At 37.0% G+C, this 20,818-nt stretch overlaps 1 protein-coding gene across 3 annotated transcripts in view; it reads left to right on the top strand.

Moving 5' to 3' along the window:
• Positions 1–20,818, top strand: part of AR (androgen receptor) — a 163,219-nt gene that overhangs the window by 74,423 nt on the left and 67,978 nt on the right. For 2 of the 3 annotated variants that reach the window (XM_022561052.3, XM_089904451.1), the window contains exon 2: positions 16,246–16,397. The exons of the other annotated variant lie outside the window; for it this stretch is intronic. In XM_022561052.3, the coding sequence (XP_022416760.1) occupies positions 16,246–16,397 (152 nt within the window). The remainder of the gene's footprint in view (positions 1–16,245; positions 16,398–20,818) is intronic. 3 annotated transcript variants of the gene reach the window in all.

The following is a 20,818-nucleotide window of genomic DNA, read 5'->3' as shown; positions in this document are numbered from 1 at the left end:
GGGAGGTACTGAGAACATGAGCGTGGCACCCTCATGAGTGGAATTAGTGCTCTTATAAAAGAGGCCCCAGAGAGCTTGCTTGCCCTTCTGCCATGTAAGAATACAACAAGAAGTCTGCAAACTGAAAGAGGGCATACATATGACAATGCTGGCCTCCTGATCTCACATTTCCCACCTCCCGAACTGTGAGGAATAAATTTCTTTTATTTATAAACCACCCAATCTGAGGTATTTTGTTATAGTAGCTAGAACAGACTAAGACACCTACATTAACAAGGAATAAAAATCTTAATAGCTTAACCTTCTACTTTAGGAAACTAGAAAAAGATCAAAATAAAAACAAAGAAAGTAGGAAGGAAGATTAATAAAGATTAAAGTAGAAATAAATGAAATATAGGATAGAAAAAATCAATAGAATCAATGAAATAAAAAGTTGGTTCTTTGAAAGTTCAACAAAATTGACAAACTGTTAGGTTAACTATGAGAAAAAAGAGAACTCACATTACAAAATTGGCAATGAAAGTGGGGACATCACTACCTACCTTAAAAAATAAAAAGGATTTAAGGGAAATGCTATGAACAACTGTATGCCAAAAAATTACATAACCTAGATGAAATGGAAAATACCCAGGAAGACACAAACTATCCAAACTGACTCAGGAGGAAATAGAAAATCTTAATAGTTCTATAACAAGTAAATAGAGTGAATTACTAATAAAGAAACTTCCCATAAAGAGAAACTCAGATCCATATGTTTTCCCTGGTGAATTCTATCAAATGTTTTAAGAAGAATTAATACCAGTCTTTCACAAACTTCCAAAAAATAGAAGTGAAAACACTTCCCCCCAAATTTTGTGGTTCTCCAAAACCAAAGATATCACACACACACACACACACACACACACACACACACACACACAAACAAAAAACAAAAACTAGAGACCAATATCAGTTCTGAATATAGATTTTTTAAAAATCCTCAATAAAATAATAGCAAACCAGCAACAAATAAAAAGGATTATAATGACCAAGTAGGATTTATATCAAGAATGTAAAATTGGGATTTATCTCAGGATGGTAAGGTTGGAAAATCAGCTAATAAATATAACGCACCATATTTAAGAGAATAAAGGCATCATGATCATCTCAATATATACAGAAAAGCATTGGCAAAATCTCTAACATTCTTTCATGATTAAAACAGTCAAAAAACCAGGAAAAGGGGAGAACTTACTCAAACTGATAATGGATATCTATGAAAAACCCACAGCTAACATCATACTTAAGAGTGAAAGAATGAAAGCTTTCCCTGTAAGATCAAAAACGAGACAAGGATGTCCGCTGTCACCGTTTCTATTCACCATTGTGTTGGAGGTTCTAGCCAGGGAAATTAGACAAGAAACAAAGTAAAAATCATCCAGATTGTAAAGGAAGAAAGAAAAACATCTTTATTCAAGATGACAAACTGCTAGAAAGATACAACCTGCCAATAATGAATCAAGAAGAAACAACAGCTTGAACAGACCAATGACTAGAAGTGAAATTAAATTTGTTAATAAAAGCAAAAAAACTCCCAGCATACAAAATCAGGACTGGAGGTCTTCATAGGTGAATTCTTACAAACATATAAGGAAGAATTAATGCCAGTTCTTCTCACACTACCCCCAAAAATTGAAGAGGATGAAAGACACCCAAATTCACTCTAGGAGGACACCTTTACACTGATACCAAAACCAGACACAGAGACTACAAAAAAGAATATTATTGATCAATTCTTTGATGAATATAGATGCAAAAATACTCAACAAAATATCAGCAAACTGAATCCAACAATATATAAAAAAGATCATACGCCATGATCAAGTTGGATTTATTCCAGGAATGCAAGGATAGTTCAGCATTCACAAATCAATCATTAATATTAGCAAAACAAAAGAAGGAATAAAAATCACATGATCATCTCAATAGATGCAGGAAAAACATTTGAAAAAATTCAACATCCATTCATGATGAAAACTCTAATCAAAGTGTGTATAGAGGGAAAATATCTCAACATAATAAATGCCATTTACAACAATCCCACAACCAACATTATATTCAGTGGTGAAAAGCTGAAAGCCTTCCTGCTTATTCAGGTACAAGACAAGGATGCCCAGTCTTGTCCCTTCTATTTAACATCATATTGGAAGTCCTAGCCACAGCAATCAGAACAAAAAAAAAAAGAAATAAAAATTATCCAAATTGGAAGGGTAAAATTGTCACCATTTGCAGATGACATGATACTTTATATATGGAACTGTAAAGTCTCCAGCTCAAAACTGTTGGAACCAAGAAATTAATTCAGTAAGTTTCCTGTATACAAGATTAATATACAGAAATCTGTTGGATTTCTATATGCTAATAATGAAATAACAGAATTTTTTTAAATCTCATTTAAAATTGCATCAAAAGAAAAATATACCTAGGAATAAACATAACCAAGGAGGTGAAGGAACTATACTGTGAAAACTATAAAACATTGATGAAGGAAATTGAAGATTATACAAAGAAATGAAAAAAATATCCTGTGCTCTTCAATTGGAAGAATTAATATTGTTAAAATGTCCATACTATCCTGAGCAATCTACAGATTTAATGCAATGCTACCAAAGTACCCATGAAATTTTCCACAGAACTGGAATAAATCATTATAAAATTCATATGGAACCACAAAGTCCCCAAATTGCCAAAGCAACCTTGAGAAAAAAGAGCAAGGCTGGAGGTATTACCCTCTCAGACTATATTACAAAGCTACAGTAATCAGAACAGCATGGTAGCAGCACAAAAACAGACATGTAGATAAATGGAACAGAATAGAGAACCCAGAAATAGACCCAAACATCTATGGTCAATTAATCTATGACAAAGAAGGCAAGAATATAGAATGGAGGAAAGATTATCTCTTCAACAAGTGGTGCTTGGAAAACCTGACAGCCACATGTAAAATAATGAGATTCGAACATTCCCTCACATTATATGCAAAAATAAAATCAAAAGACCTAAATATAAAAATGAAAATCATAAAAGTCCTAGAAGTGAACATAAGCAGAACACTCTTTGACATAAATCCCAGCAATGTTTTTTTGGATTGGTCTCTTCAGGCAAAAGAAACAAAAGCAAAAATAAACAAATGGGACCTAATTAAACTTAAAAGCTTTTGCCCAGCAAGGGAAACTGTCAACAAAACAAAAAGACAACCTACGGACTGGGAGAAAATATTTACAAATGATGTGACCAGCAAGGGGTTAATATCCAAAGCAAATAAACAGCTCATACAACTCAATATCAAACAAACAGCCCAATAAAAAATGTGAAAAAGACCTGAATAGACATTCTTCCAAAGAAATACAGGTGGCTAACAGACACATGAAAAGATGCTCAAAATCGTTAATTATTAAAGGAATGCATATCAAAACAACAATGAGATAGCACCTCAGACCTGTCAGAATGACCATTCATCTAAAAGTCTACAAATAACAAATGTTGGAGAGGATGGGGAGAAAAAGGAATCCTGTACACTGTTGGTGGGAATGTAAATTGGTGCTGCCCCTATGGAAAACAGTGTGGAATTTCCTCAAAAAACTAAAAATAAAACTACCACATGATCCAGAAATTCCACTCCTGGGTATATATCCAGAAAAAAATGAAAAAAGTTATTTGAAAAGGGGCATGCATCCCACTGTTCATAGCATCACTGTTTACAATAGCCAAAACATGGAAGCAACCCAAGTGCCCATCAATAGATGGTTGGATTAAGAAGATGTGATACACACACACACACACACACACACACACACACACACACACACAGAGGAATATTATTCAGCAATAAAAGAGAATGAAATTCTGCCATTTGCAGCAACATGAATGGACCTAGAATACATCATGCTTAGTGAAATAAGTCAGACAAAAGGAGACAAATACTGTATGATATCACTTATACATGGAATCTAAAACATAATATAAATGAATGTATATGCAAAACAGAAACAGACTCACAGGTGTAGAAAACAAAAGTGTGGTTACTAAAGAGGGGAGGGAGAAATGAGTAGCATGTGATTAACTAATACAAACTACTGTGTTTAGTAGATAAGCAACAAGGATTTGTAAAGCATACCAAATTATAGCCATTACCTTGTAATAACCTATAACAGAGAATAATTTTCAAAAATGCTGAATCACTATGCTGTGCAGCTGAAAGTAATATGATATTGTAAATCAACTATACTTCAATTACAAAAAAAAACTATAAAACACTATGGAAATAAATTTAAAGTGTAAATCAATTTAATAATATTCTATGTTCATTGATCTGAAGATTTAAGGTTTTATTTTATTTTTTATTAAAATATAGTTAATATAGTTTCAAGTGTATTACATAATGATTTGACACTTGTATATATTGTGAAATGATCATCATGATGTCTAGTAACCATCTGTCCCATACAAAATTGTTAAATTATTTGTACTGCATATTACATTGTTGTGACTTATTTATGATATTACTGGAGGTTTGGATCCTCTCAACCCCTTCACCTTTCCCCTCATCCCGCAACACCCATTCATCTGGGAACCACATGTTTCTTCTCTTTATAAGTCATTTATTGTTTTGTTTTTATTGTTTGTTTTTCTTGTTTTTTATTTATTTATTTTTATAACCAAGGACTACACTCTTTTTCTAAGTTTTGTTTATTTATTTTTGAATTTTTTTATTTATTTATTTTGACTGTACTGAGTCTTAGTTGCGGCACATGGGATTTTTAGTTGTGGCATGCTGGCTTCTTAGTTGCAGCATGCAGACTTCTTACTTGTGGCATGTGGACTCTTAGCTGTGGCATGTGAACTCTAAGTTGCAGCATGCATGTGGGATCTACTTCACTCACCAGGGATCAAATCTGGGCCCTCTGCCTTGGGAGCATGGAGTCATACCCACTGGACCACGAAGGAAGTCCTTTTCTTATGTTTTATATTCCACATATAAGTGAAAACAAGCAGAATTTGTCTTTCTCTATCTGACTTATTTCACATAGCATAATACCCTCTAGATCCATTCATGCTGTCAGCAATAGCAAGATTTCATTTTTTTAATGGCTGAGTAAAATTCCACTGTGGTGTGTGTGGTTGTATACCATATATTCTTTATCCATTCATCTATGGATGGGTACTTAGATTACTTCCATACCTTGACTATAGTAAATAATGCTGCAATGAACATAGGGTACATATATCTTTTTGAATTGGTATTTTTGTTTTCTTTGGGTAAATATCCAGAAGTGAATTGCTGGATTGGATGGCAATTCTATTTTTAATTTTTTGATGAACCTCCGCATTGTTTTGCCTAGCAGCTGCACCAAAATACATTCCCACCAACAGTGCACAAGGAGTCTCTTTCTTCCACATCCTTGCCAACAGTTGTTTTTTGTTGTCTTTTTGATGGTAGCCATTCTGACAGTTGTGAGGTGGTGTCTCATTGTGATTTTGATTTGCATTTCCCTGATGATCAGTGATGCTGAGCATCTTTTCCTGTGACAGTTGGCAATCTGTTTGTCTTCTCTGGAAAATTGTCTACTGAGGTCTTTTGCCCATTTTTAATTGGGTTGTGGTTTTTTTTAATGTTGAGTTGTGTGAGTTCTTTGTATATTTTGGATATTAGCGCCTTGTCAGACATATCATTTGCAAATATTTTCTTTCACTTAATAAACTACCTTTTCATTATTTTGATAGTTTCAGTCGATGTGCAAAAGCTCTTTAGTTTGATACCATTTGTTCCCATTTGTTTATTTTTGCTTTTGTTTCTCATACTTGAAGAGATATATAAAAAATATAATGCTAAGACTGATGTCAAAGAGCATACTGCCTGTTTTCATGTAGGATTTTGTTATTTCACATCTTACATTTAAGCCTTTAATCCATTTTGAGTTTACTTTTGTATATGGTGTGAGAATGTAGTCCAATTTGATTTTTTGGCCTATAGTTATCCAGTTTCCCCAACACTGTTTATTGAAGAGGCTATCTTTTCCCCATTGTATATTCTTGCCTCCTTTGCCTCCATTAATTGACCATAGAAGTGTGGGTTTATTTGTGGACTCTCTATTCTGTTTCACCGATTCAATACCATACTGTTTTGATTACTGTAGCTTTGGAGTATAGTTTGAAATTACAGCACATGATATCTAGAGCTTTGTTCTTCTTTCCCAAGACTGTTTTGGCTATTTAGGGTCTTTTGTGTTTCCATAGAAATTTTAGAATTATATTTTCTAGTTCTGTGTAAAATGCCATTGGTATTTTAATAGGGATTGTTTTGAAATTGTATATTGCCTTGGGAGTATGGTCATTTTAACAATATTAATTTGTCCAATTCCTGAGCACAGTATATCTTTCCATTTGTTTGTGTTGACTTCAACTTATTTCATCAGTATCTTTTAGTTTTCAGTATACAGGTCTTTCAGCCTTGGTTAAAATTATTCCTAGATATTTTATTCTTTTTAATGTAATTGTAGATTGGATTGTTTTTTATTATTTCTCTTTCAGATAGTTTGTTATTAGCTTATGGAAATACAACAGATTTCTGTATCTTAATTTTTTATCCTGCCACTTTACTGAATTCAGTGTTAATTCTAAGTGCTCTGTGTGTGTGTGTAGCATCTTTAGGACTTTTTATATATAGTGTCATGTTATCTGCAAACACTGACTGCTTTATTTCTTGCTTTTCCAACTTGGAGTATTTTTACCCATTTTTCTTACCTGACTGCAGTGGCTAGGATTCCAGTACTATGTTGAATAAAAGAGGAAAGAGTGGGCATCCTTGTTTTGTCCCTAATCTTAGAGGAAAAGATTTTAGCTTTTCACCATTGAGTATTATGTTGGCTGTAGGTTTGTCATATATGGCCTTTATTATGTTGAGGTATGTTCCCTCTAGATCCACTTTTTTAATCATAAATTGTTGTTGAATTTGGTCAAATGCTCTCTCTACATCTATTGAGAGTAGCATATGATTTTTTTCCTTCAGTTTCTGAAGTGGTGTATCACAATGATTGATTTGCAGATATCAAACCATCCTGTATCCTGGGATAAATCTCACTTGATCTTTTTTTTTTTTGGCCATGCCACACAGCTTGTGGGATTTTGGTTCCCTGACCAGGGATCGAACCCGAGCCCTCGTGAGTGAGAGCATGGATTCCTAACCACTGGACCACCAGGGAGGGAATTCCCTCACTTAATTATTGTGTATGATCCTTTTGATGTATTGTTGAATTTTGTTTGCTAATATATTATCGAGTATTCTTCCATTTATGTTCATCAATGATATTGGCAGGTAATTTTCTTCTTTTGTGATATCTTTGTATGGTTTTGGTATCCAGGTGATGCTGGCCTCATATGATGAGTTTGGAAGCATTCCTTGCCCCTCATTTTTTTTTTTTTGAATAGTTTCAGAAGGATAGATGTTAAATCTTCTTCAACTGTTTTGAAGAATTAACCTGTGAAGCCGTCTGGTCCTGGAGTTTTCTTTGTTAGGATTTTTGTATTACTGATTCAACTTTATTATTGTTAATTGATCTCTTCATATTTTCTATTTCTTCATTATTCAGTCTTGGGAGATTATATGTTTCTAGGAACCTATCCATTTTTTCTAGGTTGTCCATTTTATTTTTGTATAAGTATACATAGTAATCTTTTATTATGCTTTGTATTTCTGTTGTATCAGTTGTATCTTTCCTTTCACTTCTGATTTTATTTATGTGAGTCCTCTCTACTTCTTTTTTGATGAGTCTGGCTAAAGGTTTATCAAATTTATTTATCTTTTCAAAGAGCCATTTCTTTATTTCATTGATATTTTCTATTGTCTTTTTATCTCTATTTTATTTATTTCTGTTCTGTTCTTTATTATTTATTTCCTTCTATTAATTTTGGGTTTTGTTTGTTCTTCCTTTTCTAGGACTTTTAGGTATAAGTTTTGGTTGTTTATTTGATATTTTTCTTGTTTTTGTGAGGTAGGCTTCTATCTCTATCACTATAAAAATTCCTCTACAAAATGCTTTTGCTGCATCCTGTTGATCTTGGATCATTGTGTTTTCATCTTTCTTCAGGTATTTTTTATCTCCTCTTTGATTTCTTCAGTGACCCTTTGTTTGTTTAGCAGCATATTTTTAGCCTCCATGTGTTTGTGTTTTTTCCAGTGTTTTTTTTTTTTCTTGTTGATTTCTAGCCTCATTCTGTTGTGGTCAGAAAAGATTCTTGATATGATTTCAGTCTTCGTAATTTATTGAGCTTGTTTTCTGGCCTAGCATGTGATCTATCCTGGAGAATGTTCCATGTGCCCTTAAAAAGAAAGTGTATTCTACTGCTTTTGGATGAAATGTTCTATATAGATCTATTAAGTCCATCTTATCTAATGTGTATTTTCAGGCCTGTGTTTCCTTACTGATTTTCTGTCTGGATGATATTTTCATTGATATACATGGGGTGTCAAAGCCCTCTACTATTATTGTGTGACTATCAGTTTTCCCTTTATGTTTGTTAATATTTGCTTTATGTATTTAGGTGCTCTTATATTGGGTGCATATATATTTACTATTGTTATATTTTATTGTTCAATTAATCCCTTTATCATTATTTAATGTTCTTAGTCATCTCTCGTTATATTTTTTTAATATCTATTTTGTTTGATATAAGTATTGGTACTTTAGCTTTCTTTTCATTTCATTTGCATGGAATACCTTTTTCTGTCCCTTCACTTCCAGTCTGTGTGTGTCTTTCAATCTGAAGTGAGTCTACTGTAGGCAGCATATATATGGGTCTTATTTTTTTTAATGCATTCATTCTCTCTATATCTTTTGACTGGAGCATGTAATCCATTTACATTTAAAGTAATTATTTACTCATTGCCCTTTAGTTAATTGTTTTTTGGTGGTTTTTGCACTTTTTTTCTTCTTCTTCCTCTCTCTTCCCTTTTTTTTTTTTTTTGCGGTGTGTGGGCCTCTCACTGCTGTGGCCTCTCCCAATGCGGAGCACAGGCTCCGGACGCGCAGACTCAGCGGCCATGGCTCACGGGCCCAGCTGCTCCGCGGCATGTGGGATCTTCCCAGACCAGGGCACGAACCCGTGTCCCCTGCATTGGCAGGCAGACTCTCAACCACTGCGCCACCAGGGAAGCCCCTCTCATCCTTTTTGATTTGATGACTTTCTTTAGTGTTATGTTTGAATTTCTCTTTTTTGCATGTGTACCTTATGTTATATATATATATATATATATATATATATATATATAAAATGATAACGATTTGATGTTGATCATCTCTTAAGTTTGAATGCATTCTAACAACCCTACATTTTTATCACCCCCCCAAACATTTGATGTTTTTGATATCATATTTTACATCTTTTTGTTTTGTGTATTCTTTAACTACCTATAGTGGATAGATATAGATGATTTTACTACTTTTGTCTTTTAACCTTGATACCAGTTTTATATGTGGTTAATCTATTACCTTCACTGTATCTTTGCCTTTACCAATGAAATCTTTTATCACATACTTTTCATATTTCTAGTAATGGTCTTTTCTTGCAGTGTGGATTTAGTGGTAGTAAACTCTTTTCACTTCTTTTTTTTAGTGAAACTTTTTATCTCTCCTTTAAATCTGAATGATAACCTTGTTGGGGATAATATTCTTTGTTGTATGTTTTTTCCTTTCATCACTTTTAATATATCTTGCCATTCCCTTCTGCCCTGCAAATTTCCTGCTGAAAAGTGAGCTGATAGTCTTGTTAGTCTTTCTAATTGCTTATTTCTCTTGCTGCTTTTAAGATTCTCTTTAACTATTGCCATTTTATTTGTCTGTCTTGGTGTAGACCTTTTTGGGTTCATCTTGTTTGGGACTCTTTGTGCTTTCTGGACCTTGATGTATGTTTCTTTTCCCTAGTTAGGGAAGTTTTCAGGTATTATTTCTTCAAATAAGTTATCTGCCCCTTTCCCTCTGTCTTCTCCTTCTGGGATCCCTATAATGTGAATGGTAGTACACTTGATGTTGTCCCATATGTCTCTTAAATTGTTCTCATTTAAATTATTTTTTTCTCTTCAGCCTGGGTGATTTCCACTACTCTGTATTCCAGTTTGCTGATCCATTCCTCTGTATCACCTTATCTATGGTTGATTCCTTCTAGTGTATTATTTATTTCAATTATTGTATTCTTCAGCTCTGTTTGGTTCTTATACTTTCTATCTCCTTGTTAAAATTCTGTTCATCCACTCTTCTCCCAAGTTCATTGAGCACCCTTATGATCATTAACTTGAACTCTTTATTGGATATATTGCACATCTCCATTTCATTTACTTCATTTTCTGAGGTATTGTCCTGTTCCTTTGTTTGGAATATAGTCCTCTGTCTCCTCATTTTGCCTATTTTCTGTTTTTATTTCTACTTATTAGGCAGATCAGTTACATTTCACACTCTTGGAGAAGTGACGTTATATAGAGGGTGTTCTATGAGGCCCAGCAGCACACTGCCCTCTGTTCACCAGAGATATATGCTCTGAAGGTGCCCCCTTGTGCATGCATGTGCCCTTCTTTTGTGGCAGGGCTGACTACTGTAGGAATGCTGGTAGGTGGGGTTGGTTCCCAGCCTGGCTGGCTGCCAGGCCCTCCCTTGTGCAGTGGCTTGATGGTGGGTGGGGCTGTGTCCTGACTCAGCTGGCTGTGTGGCTCAAGGGTTCCTGGGGCTGATGCCAGCCCCCTGGTGGGTGGGGCTTGGCCCTGGTATAGCTGGCTTCAGATCCTGTTGGGTCCCAGGGCTGGTGCTGGTCTGTGGATGTGGAGGGCTGGGCCCTCGTGCAGCTGCCTCTGTGACCCCAAGGGTCTGGTGCTGGTGCTGACTAGCTGGTGTGTGGAGTTGAGTCCTGATGTGAAAAGATTTAGTATTGTTAAGATGGTAATACTTTCCATGGATTCAAGGCCATCTCTCTCAAAATCCCAACTTACTTCTCAGCAATGGTGTGAGCTGCTTTACCTCCAGAATCTCACTGAATCTTCATGGCATCTTATGAGTTCTATATTTCTTTATGCACTTTGCATGTGAAGAAATTTAAGCAAAATGACTTGTTCAAGGTCATTCTGTTAGAAAGTGGCAGAGATGACCATGAAAACCAGATGTTGTACCTGTATACCTTCCCACTTCAACAAAGGGCATCATTAAAGAGAATTGGAGAGATATGACATAAGCTCGGGTAATACTTTTAAAAGAAAACATGATTGTCTTCTTGGACAGACAGTTATCAAATTTAGAATCTCAGGCTGTCAGGGGAAACATAGCTACAAGTCTTATGTCATTACTTTGCCAATTTTTCTACTGAAATACCCTTTATACCCCCAAAGAAGTAGGCACAAGTGATCTATAAGGAGAAAATAACTTTGAACTCTTTGATTTTTATCTTAAAAATTCATTTAAAGTCTTCATTATATTCCACAATGTGATTAATAAAAATATTTTTAATTACTCAACATCAGGAAAAATATGATGCTCTGTAAAGATGTTTGGTGGTTTCCTAAATCCCTTCTTGTTTGAAAAGTACAGAGGTATGTACAAAAATGTTATACTTTTACACATCTAGCCTTTTTTCCTTCTCTCTCCACCTATATTTACCTTTCCCTAAGAATACTGTATAGCCAAGAAGGATGGTCTTTTTTATTTTAAGACTATAAGACATTTCCCTTTTTTATGGTAAGACAAAAGGTAATAACATCCTAGACTTATAATGCAGCTACCATGTGGCAGTATAGAGGGAAGGGCTTAACATTTGTTATTCAATGTAGTTCTCACAAAAGCTCTCAAGGGTAGAAAATATCCCCACTCTCCAGATGAGGCAAGCTGATCTCAGAGAGCCTAATTACTGGGCCCAAGGTTCAGTGGTGGAGGCAAGATATTAACCCAGGTCTGGCTGGCTCAAAAGCCCTGCTGAGTTTACATTCTCTCCCAAACAAGGAAAACTGGTCTGTGACTTTTACATTTCATCCTGGTTCCACAATTACTGAGGGACTTGCTTAAATTAGCCAGACCCCTTAAGGGATCTAAAGTATCCTCAAGTATGAGAGACAGAGAAACAGAGAAAGAAAGACAGAGAAAGAGAGGGAGACAGAGAGAGATCAGGGGAGAGAGAGAGAGAGAGACTGAGATTACAGCTGGGTGCCAAGGGTTTCTGAACCCAACTTCCTCATGGTTGAGCTGGTGTTTGTAAGCCTATAGCTTCTAGTAAACCACTTTCATTTAATTAATTGTGAAACCATTGGAGAATAGCAAGTCATGTTCTTGTTTGGAAAACTTCCATGCTATGTGGCAGGGCTTTTGCTTCAGACTTCATAAAACTGAATGCCCAGCACTGGGATAATAAGTGAGCACATAACACAGGGGAGGTGGTAAAAAACACAATGTTGCATTCAAATTCTGCATTTACTTATTCTCAGAGCAAACTTCTGCTGTGATTGCAGTTAGAATTTTATGTAGGGAGATGTTAGAAACTCCTGAGGTTTTTCTTTTAATTTTTTTATTGTGTCCTGTTATAGCCATACAAAATACATGTAACATGCAAGTTACTTATACAGCATAATAATAAAACAAACACTCATGAGCCCTGATTAAGGAATGAGAACATTAACACTATTTTTTGTTCACTAGTTTAACTAACCCCAGGACCTAGAATGGTGCCAGATATGTAGCAGGTGCTTAATAAATATTTTTAAATTAATGCATAAATCAGTTTGTATCTTCCTTCCTTATATCATTACCCCACAGCCTCCCCTCAGGGATAACCACTGTCCTATATTTGGGGTTTATCACTCCCTGGCATTTTTATGTCTTTTCATATATATATTCCCAAATTACATATTGTTTACTTTTGCTTCTTTTCAAACTCTATGTAATGGAATCATATTGTATGTATGCTATTATGAATTGTCTTTTATGCAACATTAGCTTGTGAGATTCGCCTATTTTTAGATATATTCTGTTCCTTGTCATTGCTGAATTGTACTTTATTGAATGAGTATGATATAATTTATTTATCCTTTCTCCTCTCAGTGGATGTTTATCATTTCTGCTTCTATAAACAAAGCTGGTATGTCCATTTCTGCATATGCTTCCTGGTACAAATGTGCACAAGTTTCTCTAAAATACAAACCTGGGAGAGGGACTGCAGTTGTAATTCTCATTTCCAGTGCTAGAAGATCAATCAGTCCATGAGTCACTGCAATGAGCCCTTTGTTCACACTAGGCCACGGTCAGTGGGAATCCTGTCCAAATCATTTTGCCAGGGAGAGGAGTGAGGAGGTAGGCAGAGACTGGCCTGGTAAGGTCAGGACATATCTCAGGCCTCTAGCCAAAGTGGGTTGTAATTAGGAAAAATTCAAATTCTAAACTTGCCTTCATTATTTCTCCTACTCTTCCACCTCCTTTATAGCTATTTTTGTGTGAGGTGTATTTTATTAAACTCATATCTAATAAATAAAATGATAACTTTCTTCAGTCTTTAAGTATTGATTATAAATTTGATTAATTAGATTCTTTTAAATAATTTGTGTTGTATTTTAAATTTTAGTATGGATGAAAATTTCTATTTTTAAAGGATCTTTCCAAAAAGACCACTTATTTACTTTATGCAGGTTCTCATTTTGTTTATCTAATATTTACTCTTCAATCATATAATAATAATTACTGTCATTACCATCATCATTTCATTCATATATACACATATATACCTTTATACCTTTCAAAATGCATTTCTATCTTTGAGGTACTTTCTCATTTGTAGCAATATGCACTCTACTTTATTATATCATCTACTATGTTATTTTACAGTTCTTTGCTTCCTGTCTTTCTTCTCTACTAAATAGCAAGTTGCTTAGAGGCAAGGATAATATCTTGATCATCACTATATCCCCAGCACTTATCCCTGTACCTGGTCCATAGGGCCAGGTGCTAGGAGTTGAGTTGAATCAACTTATCTAATCTAGACCTTCAGTCTCATAATATGGTTAGCCATTGGTTACAAATCCACACTTTGTAGTCAGACTTACCTCAGATGGTAACCTGGCATTTCCACTTACTATAGGAGTGATCTTGAACAAGTTTACTTAATTTTCCTGAGCATCAGCTTCCTCTCCTACAATATAGGGATGATACAGAACTACCTGGAAGGGTTGTTATAAATATTAAATGAGATGATATATATGAAATAGCTTGGCACATAAAGTGCCTTAATACATGTCCTTTAGATTTTAACTGTATTAGTTACAGAAGTCATAAAATGTAAGAAGAAGATTAAGACACTTTAAAACAAACAAAGAAACAACAGCAAAAACCCTCTGTGTCTTCTCCTTGTTTCATGAATGAGGATGGGGGCACAATTTTTACCCAAGGAAATGACATTTTTAGCCAAAGGAATGACATTTTTAGCTTTTCTCCCATTTTTTTATGGAAAGTGAGCTCTTTTCCTGTGGAACTTGTGGCCCTCCTAGTCTTGGACTGGTGGACAGACTCCTGCTGGCTTTCCAGTTAAGGTAGGAAAGGGAAGGATTATGGGGAGAAGAGATAGGCCGCCATAATCAGCTGCTGGGTTTGCATATGAGCAGAACTTTCTGAGTGCTTTCTGTTGTACTTGGGATGTGAATAAAAGCTAATATTTGTGTCTTAGAGATAAAGTGCTTGTCAAGTGTAGCCTGAGTGAAAGCCTTCTTTGCTCTTGCCCTGCCAGGGCTGCTCACTGAGCATTGAGAGGAGGATAACCTTTCATTCTCTTTTGGGATTCTGATGACTGTGCTGGGTATGATAACCAAAGAGTCATGGGTAGAAAGTGAAGGTGAGTACTGAGAAGACAATAGGATAATGGAAATTGTGTTAGATTTGGAGTTAGAGAGTCCTGGGCTTAGGTCAAATAGTTTTGAGCTTTTCTTCTCTGAGTCTGACTTTCTTCATCTGATATAATAATGAGAAAAAAATGTCTCACAGAATTGTTTTGAGGAGTTGAAATCACCCAACACAGTGAACAGGCTTATTTTCCTTCCTTCTTTGCTTAGTAAGAAAGAAGTATTCATAAAAATGGTGGCTGCATTCCTGTGGATGAGAGAATATGCAGTTGTCACCTATCTGTGGCAGATTTACCCAAGAAGTTAATTACGTTTTGTTTAATGATTAGACATAGGACATAGAAGAGAAAAAAGTTGACCTTTGGGTAGTACGAACCATGTTCCATTTGTTTAAACTTGAATTAATTACCATGGGAGACTAAGAGCTACCTTTCCATTAAGGTTTTAGGATTGGCTTTCTGGCCCTCTCCTTCAGTCCACTTGGAAGAACACAGACACAGATCCTCTTGGAGATAGGCAGTTAAACTAGGTGACCTATGAAGCTCCATCCTAGCCCAAGGAACCTGAGTATTCTAATGGCTAAGTGTTGAGATGGTTGCCTGAAAGGTTTCCAGCATCATTGTGCATCATTTCACAATAAAATCTGGCATAGGGATTCTGCTACTTTATGTTACAGAATGTGGGTGGGGGATTTACATGTGATTTAGATAGACTCCTAAAGAAAGTGAGGGAATGGAAAAAAGACCAAAGAAGACTGGTATGATAATACTAATCATGATCCCTCACTTCTGTATTCATTTCAAGAGCTTTTTATACTTTTGTTTAATTCATACCTCCACTCACACAAGTAGCTCGGTAAGATGGGTGATAATTATTCCTACTTACAGATGAGAGTGAGGCTCAGAGAACTAGAGCAAAGCACATCAAAGTGCTTTGATGCTTAGTCTGGTTTTGCCATAGGTCTCCCTTTGGATAAGGTAAGGTCTTAGGGCTGAGTACATACCGTTTAGTTACTCTGAAATTGTTTCCTGACCACCAACTTAAGTTAAAGACCTTAACCTCAGGTTTCTGCCTTCATCCTTCCCTCATGTAGACATAGCCCATGAGATTGGCTGATTCCAGAGAACTTCTCACATCCTTTCACAGGATTCAAAAGGGCTCTGTCCACATGACAGGAAACCCTACATACATAATCCCTAGGAGAAGTCCAAGGAAAATTCAGCTTCGCCCTGACTCAGTTAAGCAATAAATAATATTTCACACGTGCACTTTACTGCTGAAGACTTCAGACTTCTACCCTCCTGTTTCTGTCAAGTACTGACATGTGTTGCATTGTTCCTCTTGGGTCTTTTCAGTTTGGAGACTACCAAGGACCATGTTCTGCCCATCGACTATTACTTTCCACCCCAGAAGACCTGCCTAATTTGTGGGGATGAAGCTTCTGGCTGTCACTATGGAGCTCTCACTTGTGGAAGCTGCAAAGTCTTCTTTAAAAGAGCCGCTGAAGGTAAAGGGTCTTGGACACTAACTTCTGTTTCCCTTTCTCCTTTATCTTCTAAAAAGAGACACCAGTCTATCAGGAACCAGGATTTTATCATCTCTGAGACAAGGTAACTGGCAGGGCTGGTTCAAAGAACCTAAGAGCCTTAAAAAAAAGTCAGTTTTCATACTTGCTGGTCCCCTGGCTTTGGCAGCCTTGGTAGTATAGGCAATGTAGGCAATGAAGGTGGTCCCAGCTGGTGCTTGGAGCTTGGTGGGTCCTAGGAACGAAAGAAAAATTAATGATTTGAAAAGATTTAATTTCCTCCTTGCTTGTGTTCCATTCTCCTGCCTAGTGAGGGAAAAAATTGTCCTTATTAGAGAGGTTAGAAGTGGAGAAACCCCAACCGAATCCCCAGCCTGTTCTCTGTGGTGAATACAAAACTGTTCCTTCGTGAAGGCTTTCTGGCCTCGGCCCCAGAAAGGAAGTGTTCTCACTGTTCAGCAGACCATCAGTCTATGCACCTGCTCCCTCCTGCTGCTGCATCCTTGGGGCCTCCTTGCATTAATAGCTCCTAGGTAGATAAGGACCCAAAGTGATGAAACATTTTTATTCTCTCCAGAGAGTTGTCCTCAGGCCCTGTCCATTGGTCCAGAACCATAAGCTAAGTTGCATCTTATATTTGGCTAAGTGGGCTCAAACCCTGGCTCCTTAATATTATTTAACTTAAAACAATTAATGTCTGCTTAGCCCCCAGAGGTGCTCAGGCTGCATCTTACAGGGGGAACTCACACTTCCATACCTCCTATATATACTAGTGCCTCCTTCCTTCCCAATATCCCTGGGCTTAAGCCTCCTACCCATCCACTTCATTCCACATCCTGTACTAAGGGCTTTCTTCTCAAAGGGACACTGATGAACAGTTTCTAGACAGAGATGCTCTGCTCTGGGAGCAGACCCAGTTGCTAAACACCACTATTTACTCCTGCCTCCATTTTCCACAAAGGAAGTACGTCCTGCCAAGACCTTTTTCTTCCTTCTCACTGGCCTAGAAGTTTTGAGTTCCAAGTCAGAATCAAAACAGACAGCTTTTCCTTATATAAAGGCTACAATCCCTGAGGACAGTCTTGAAAGTGGCAGGTATATAGGCCACACCTTTCAGCAGGAATATGATGACACCCACCAGAGGACAGCAGAAGCACCATAGAGTTCTTGGCATCTAGAGAAAAGGTAGAAAGTGTGTGCCCTTTAACTGGCCTCCCTATTGATAGCCAATTGGAATGATGATTACCTTTTCACCATTTTAGCCAGATGGCAGGAATACCTATGAAATGGAAAGCTATTTTGTTTTCTTCCAGTCCCCCAGGCAACAAGGAGACAGCTAGCATTTAGTATTAATGAAAATATGCTGCATGTTCCACCCATAGCCTTGAGTGGCGCATTACTACTGCTTACACTGGACAGTATGAAGTCCAGGGCACCAGTGCCTAGGCGTAGGCAGTTTGGAAAGAGACAGAGAGCAGTGTCTTCCTTTCTTAAGAGTACTCACAAAAGAATGGCTGTCAGAAAAGGAAATGAGGAGTAGCTCCAAACACTTCAGATCACCCCGCCTTCTCCAGTGAGAACCTGTCTCTTCCCCATACCCTGTCATCAGGTAGGCCCTATCTATAGAGCAGAGAATGAACCACAGCACCCATCTAGAGCTAATGTGTCAGTAAGCCCAGGCACCACAGTAATAGCAGCCATATTATATGGGAAAAGAGTTCAAGAAAGCAAGCAAAAAGCAAATTCAATAGTCAGATAGATTAGATTGTATTTGATGCTGCCTTTGGGTTTTACAAATCTGGGTCATGATATTGTTGCTTTTGGAAAACAGTGGGAATGATCAACCATATTGCGAAAGGGAAGATTCTTCTGTCATAACTATTCCACATGGGAGCTTTCTGAGGAAGTTAGGGCTGAAGGAAGGAGGCAGGCAGAAGGGCAGCTGGCAGGGCTGCCTGGGAGGAGCTCTGCTATTATGTGGATCTTGGACTATTTGAGAACAAGGAAGCTGGGGGGAGGGGTAATCACTCATATTACTGAGCACTTGGAAATCCAGCAAGGTCTCAAAATTCTTCAGTCCCTAGAATCACTTGTTAGGGAAACTTGGTGATATTTTATTTGAGAAAATGAGACTCTATGAACTCATGGAGCCAAATGCTCTTAACTGCTTGAAATATTAAAATCTCCAGTGGATTCATTGCAAAACTATGGAGCCCATTGGTTCCTTTGGAATGTGAACCCCAGGTTCCAGTCCTGAGCCCTTTGAGGGAAAGGACAATGTGGTTTAAGAAAAAACATGAAACAAAGCAAAAAAATTATTGGTGTGTTCTTTCACCTCCCATCTGTAAAGCTTGGTGGCTGGAGTTTACTGCCATTATTATCTCTATTTGAAGGCAAGGGGCTGTCTTATTACCTGCAGAGAACATTTATTGATTTTTTTTTTTTACAATGCGTCTTTATTGCCCAAATGGCCTTTCTGAAGGTGATTGTGAATCTGCCTTGTTGAAACTTGGAATTCCACCTGTCTTGGAGGGAATGGGAGCACAAATCTTTTCTTCCTCATTTGTCTGTCATTGTCAGTAAGCTCAGATGGAGTATTCAGAGTGTTGATTACCACTTTATTCATGGTTTCAGAAATCTCTGGACTGGGCACAGGTACAAGACTTAAAAGCCTGGCATGTCAGACAGAAATCCATTTCTAGCTTTGATAGTTCATAAACCATGAAGCTTTAATGCTGTCATTGGTGCAAGGCTCAGCACAGAGTCGATTGTATTCTAGCCAGGTTTTCCTGTTGAGGAGGAAGAAGAGAAGAGAGCCCCACATTTTCTCGTTGTCAGTAATGCTGGGAGTTCGGGGTGATGGTGAGGCTAGTCAGGGAAGGATCTGAATATTTTGAGATTAAAAAATAATGGTAATAGGTCAAGGGGGTAAAAACCACTAAAATCTGCTTGATGGAAACTTAGTGAAATAATGTGTTTGTGTATGTGTGTGTGTGTGTAAGCGCATTTGAGTGGATGGTCTGTGGGTTTGAAACAGGCATGTAGAGAATCAGTTAGTGGTGGGTGGGTGAGATGAGTGGGGAGGTAAAAGGGGAAGGCATGTTAGATGCTATCAAAAAGACCAGGAAGTCAAAGGAAGGTGATATCCATGAGCAGGGTAGGGGCTCAGAGGGGGTTTAGTTGTGTGACATTGGATAAGAAATTTTCCCCCTTTGGACCTCAGTTTTCCCTGTCTGTAAAATAAGGGAGTTAAACTAGATACTTTTAAAATGCCTTTTCAGCTTAGACTTTTTGTGACAATTCTACAAGTTCCAAACACCATCACTGTTATTTCAGCAAACACACATGCATTTATACCTGTATGCATGTTTGGTGTTGCCTTCCTAGAAGATGGTGAATCCTAGCTCCCATTCTCTTAAAAAAATCAATCTTCAGAGGGGGATAGAGCCAGCTGAGAGAGTGCACTGTGGATGGGCTGGGTTAAAAGTCAGGACTGAGATTCCCTCTTCTCCCGGCATTATGACCATGGCTGGATAACTTCCTTTCTTTTCCATTTTCTCATCTGGAAAATCAGGATATGAATCCTCATCTCTACCTCATCATGTTTCAAAGAGGGTTAATTAATTCATCATGTGCATTATGTGCTCAAGAATTTACTATTTTTCAGACATTTTCTAGTAAAACATTGGAGATTGTACATCCATTTGTTTTGTACACATGAAGCACTGTTTGGTACACATCATAAAATTGAAACTGTAGTTTACATTCTGAACTCAAAGAATTACACCATCCTCACTGATGTTTACAATATGTCCCAATTTAGTATCCTTGGCAAATTTTATATAAGTATGGCTTTGATTCTTTCTCTTGCCCCAGGTTTTTGTGAGGGAAGAAATGTAAGTGAACCCTCATTGAACTCTTTCTGTCCTTTAAATCTACTCTTTCCCACCTCAACTCATGTGGAATTGAATGTTACTTCTTGTTTGGAGTCTTGCAGAGAGTTTTTGGTGCATATCAGTGTCCCCTTCACTCCCTGACTTTCAGAGGAACATTTCCCAGGGGCAAGTTAACTCTGCTAGGAGGATCTACTTGCAACTTCAACAGAGCCTTAATCAGGTACCTTTGGCCAAGAAGTTGACTGATCCTGATTGCACGAGTCCTAGAGATTTTTTCACAAAGCTCCTATTATCTTTTCTCTGTCTCTGGTTTTCTTAAATAACATAGCCAGACTTTAGATTAGGGGCCAGCAAACTTTTTTCTATAAAGGGCCAGATAGTAAATATTTTAGACTTTGTGGCCTATATGGTCTCTGACTATACTATTCAACTCTGCCTTTGTAGCATGAAAGCAAACCTAGACAAAACTAATGGGTATGACTGTACTACAGTAAAACTTTATGGGCA

The sequence above is a fragment of the Delphinapterus leucas genome, chromosome X (assembly GCF_059928025.1).
Source record: "Delphinapterus leucas isolate spDelLeu-1000000601 "Yukka" chromosome X, BTC_Dleu_Yukka2, whole genome shotgun sequence".
NCBI classification, from domain to species: Eukaryota; Metazoa; Chordata; class Mammalia; order Artiodactyla; family Monodontidae; genus Delphinapterus; species Delphinapterus leucas.
This window is presented reverse-complemented; position numbering and strand designations above follow the sequence as displayed.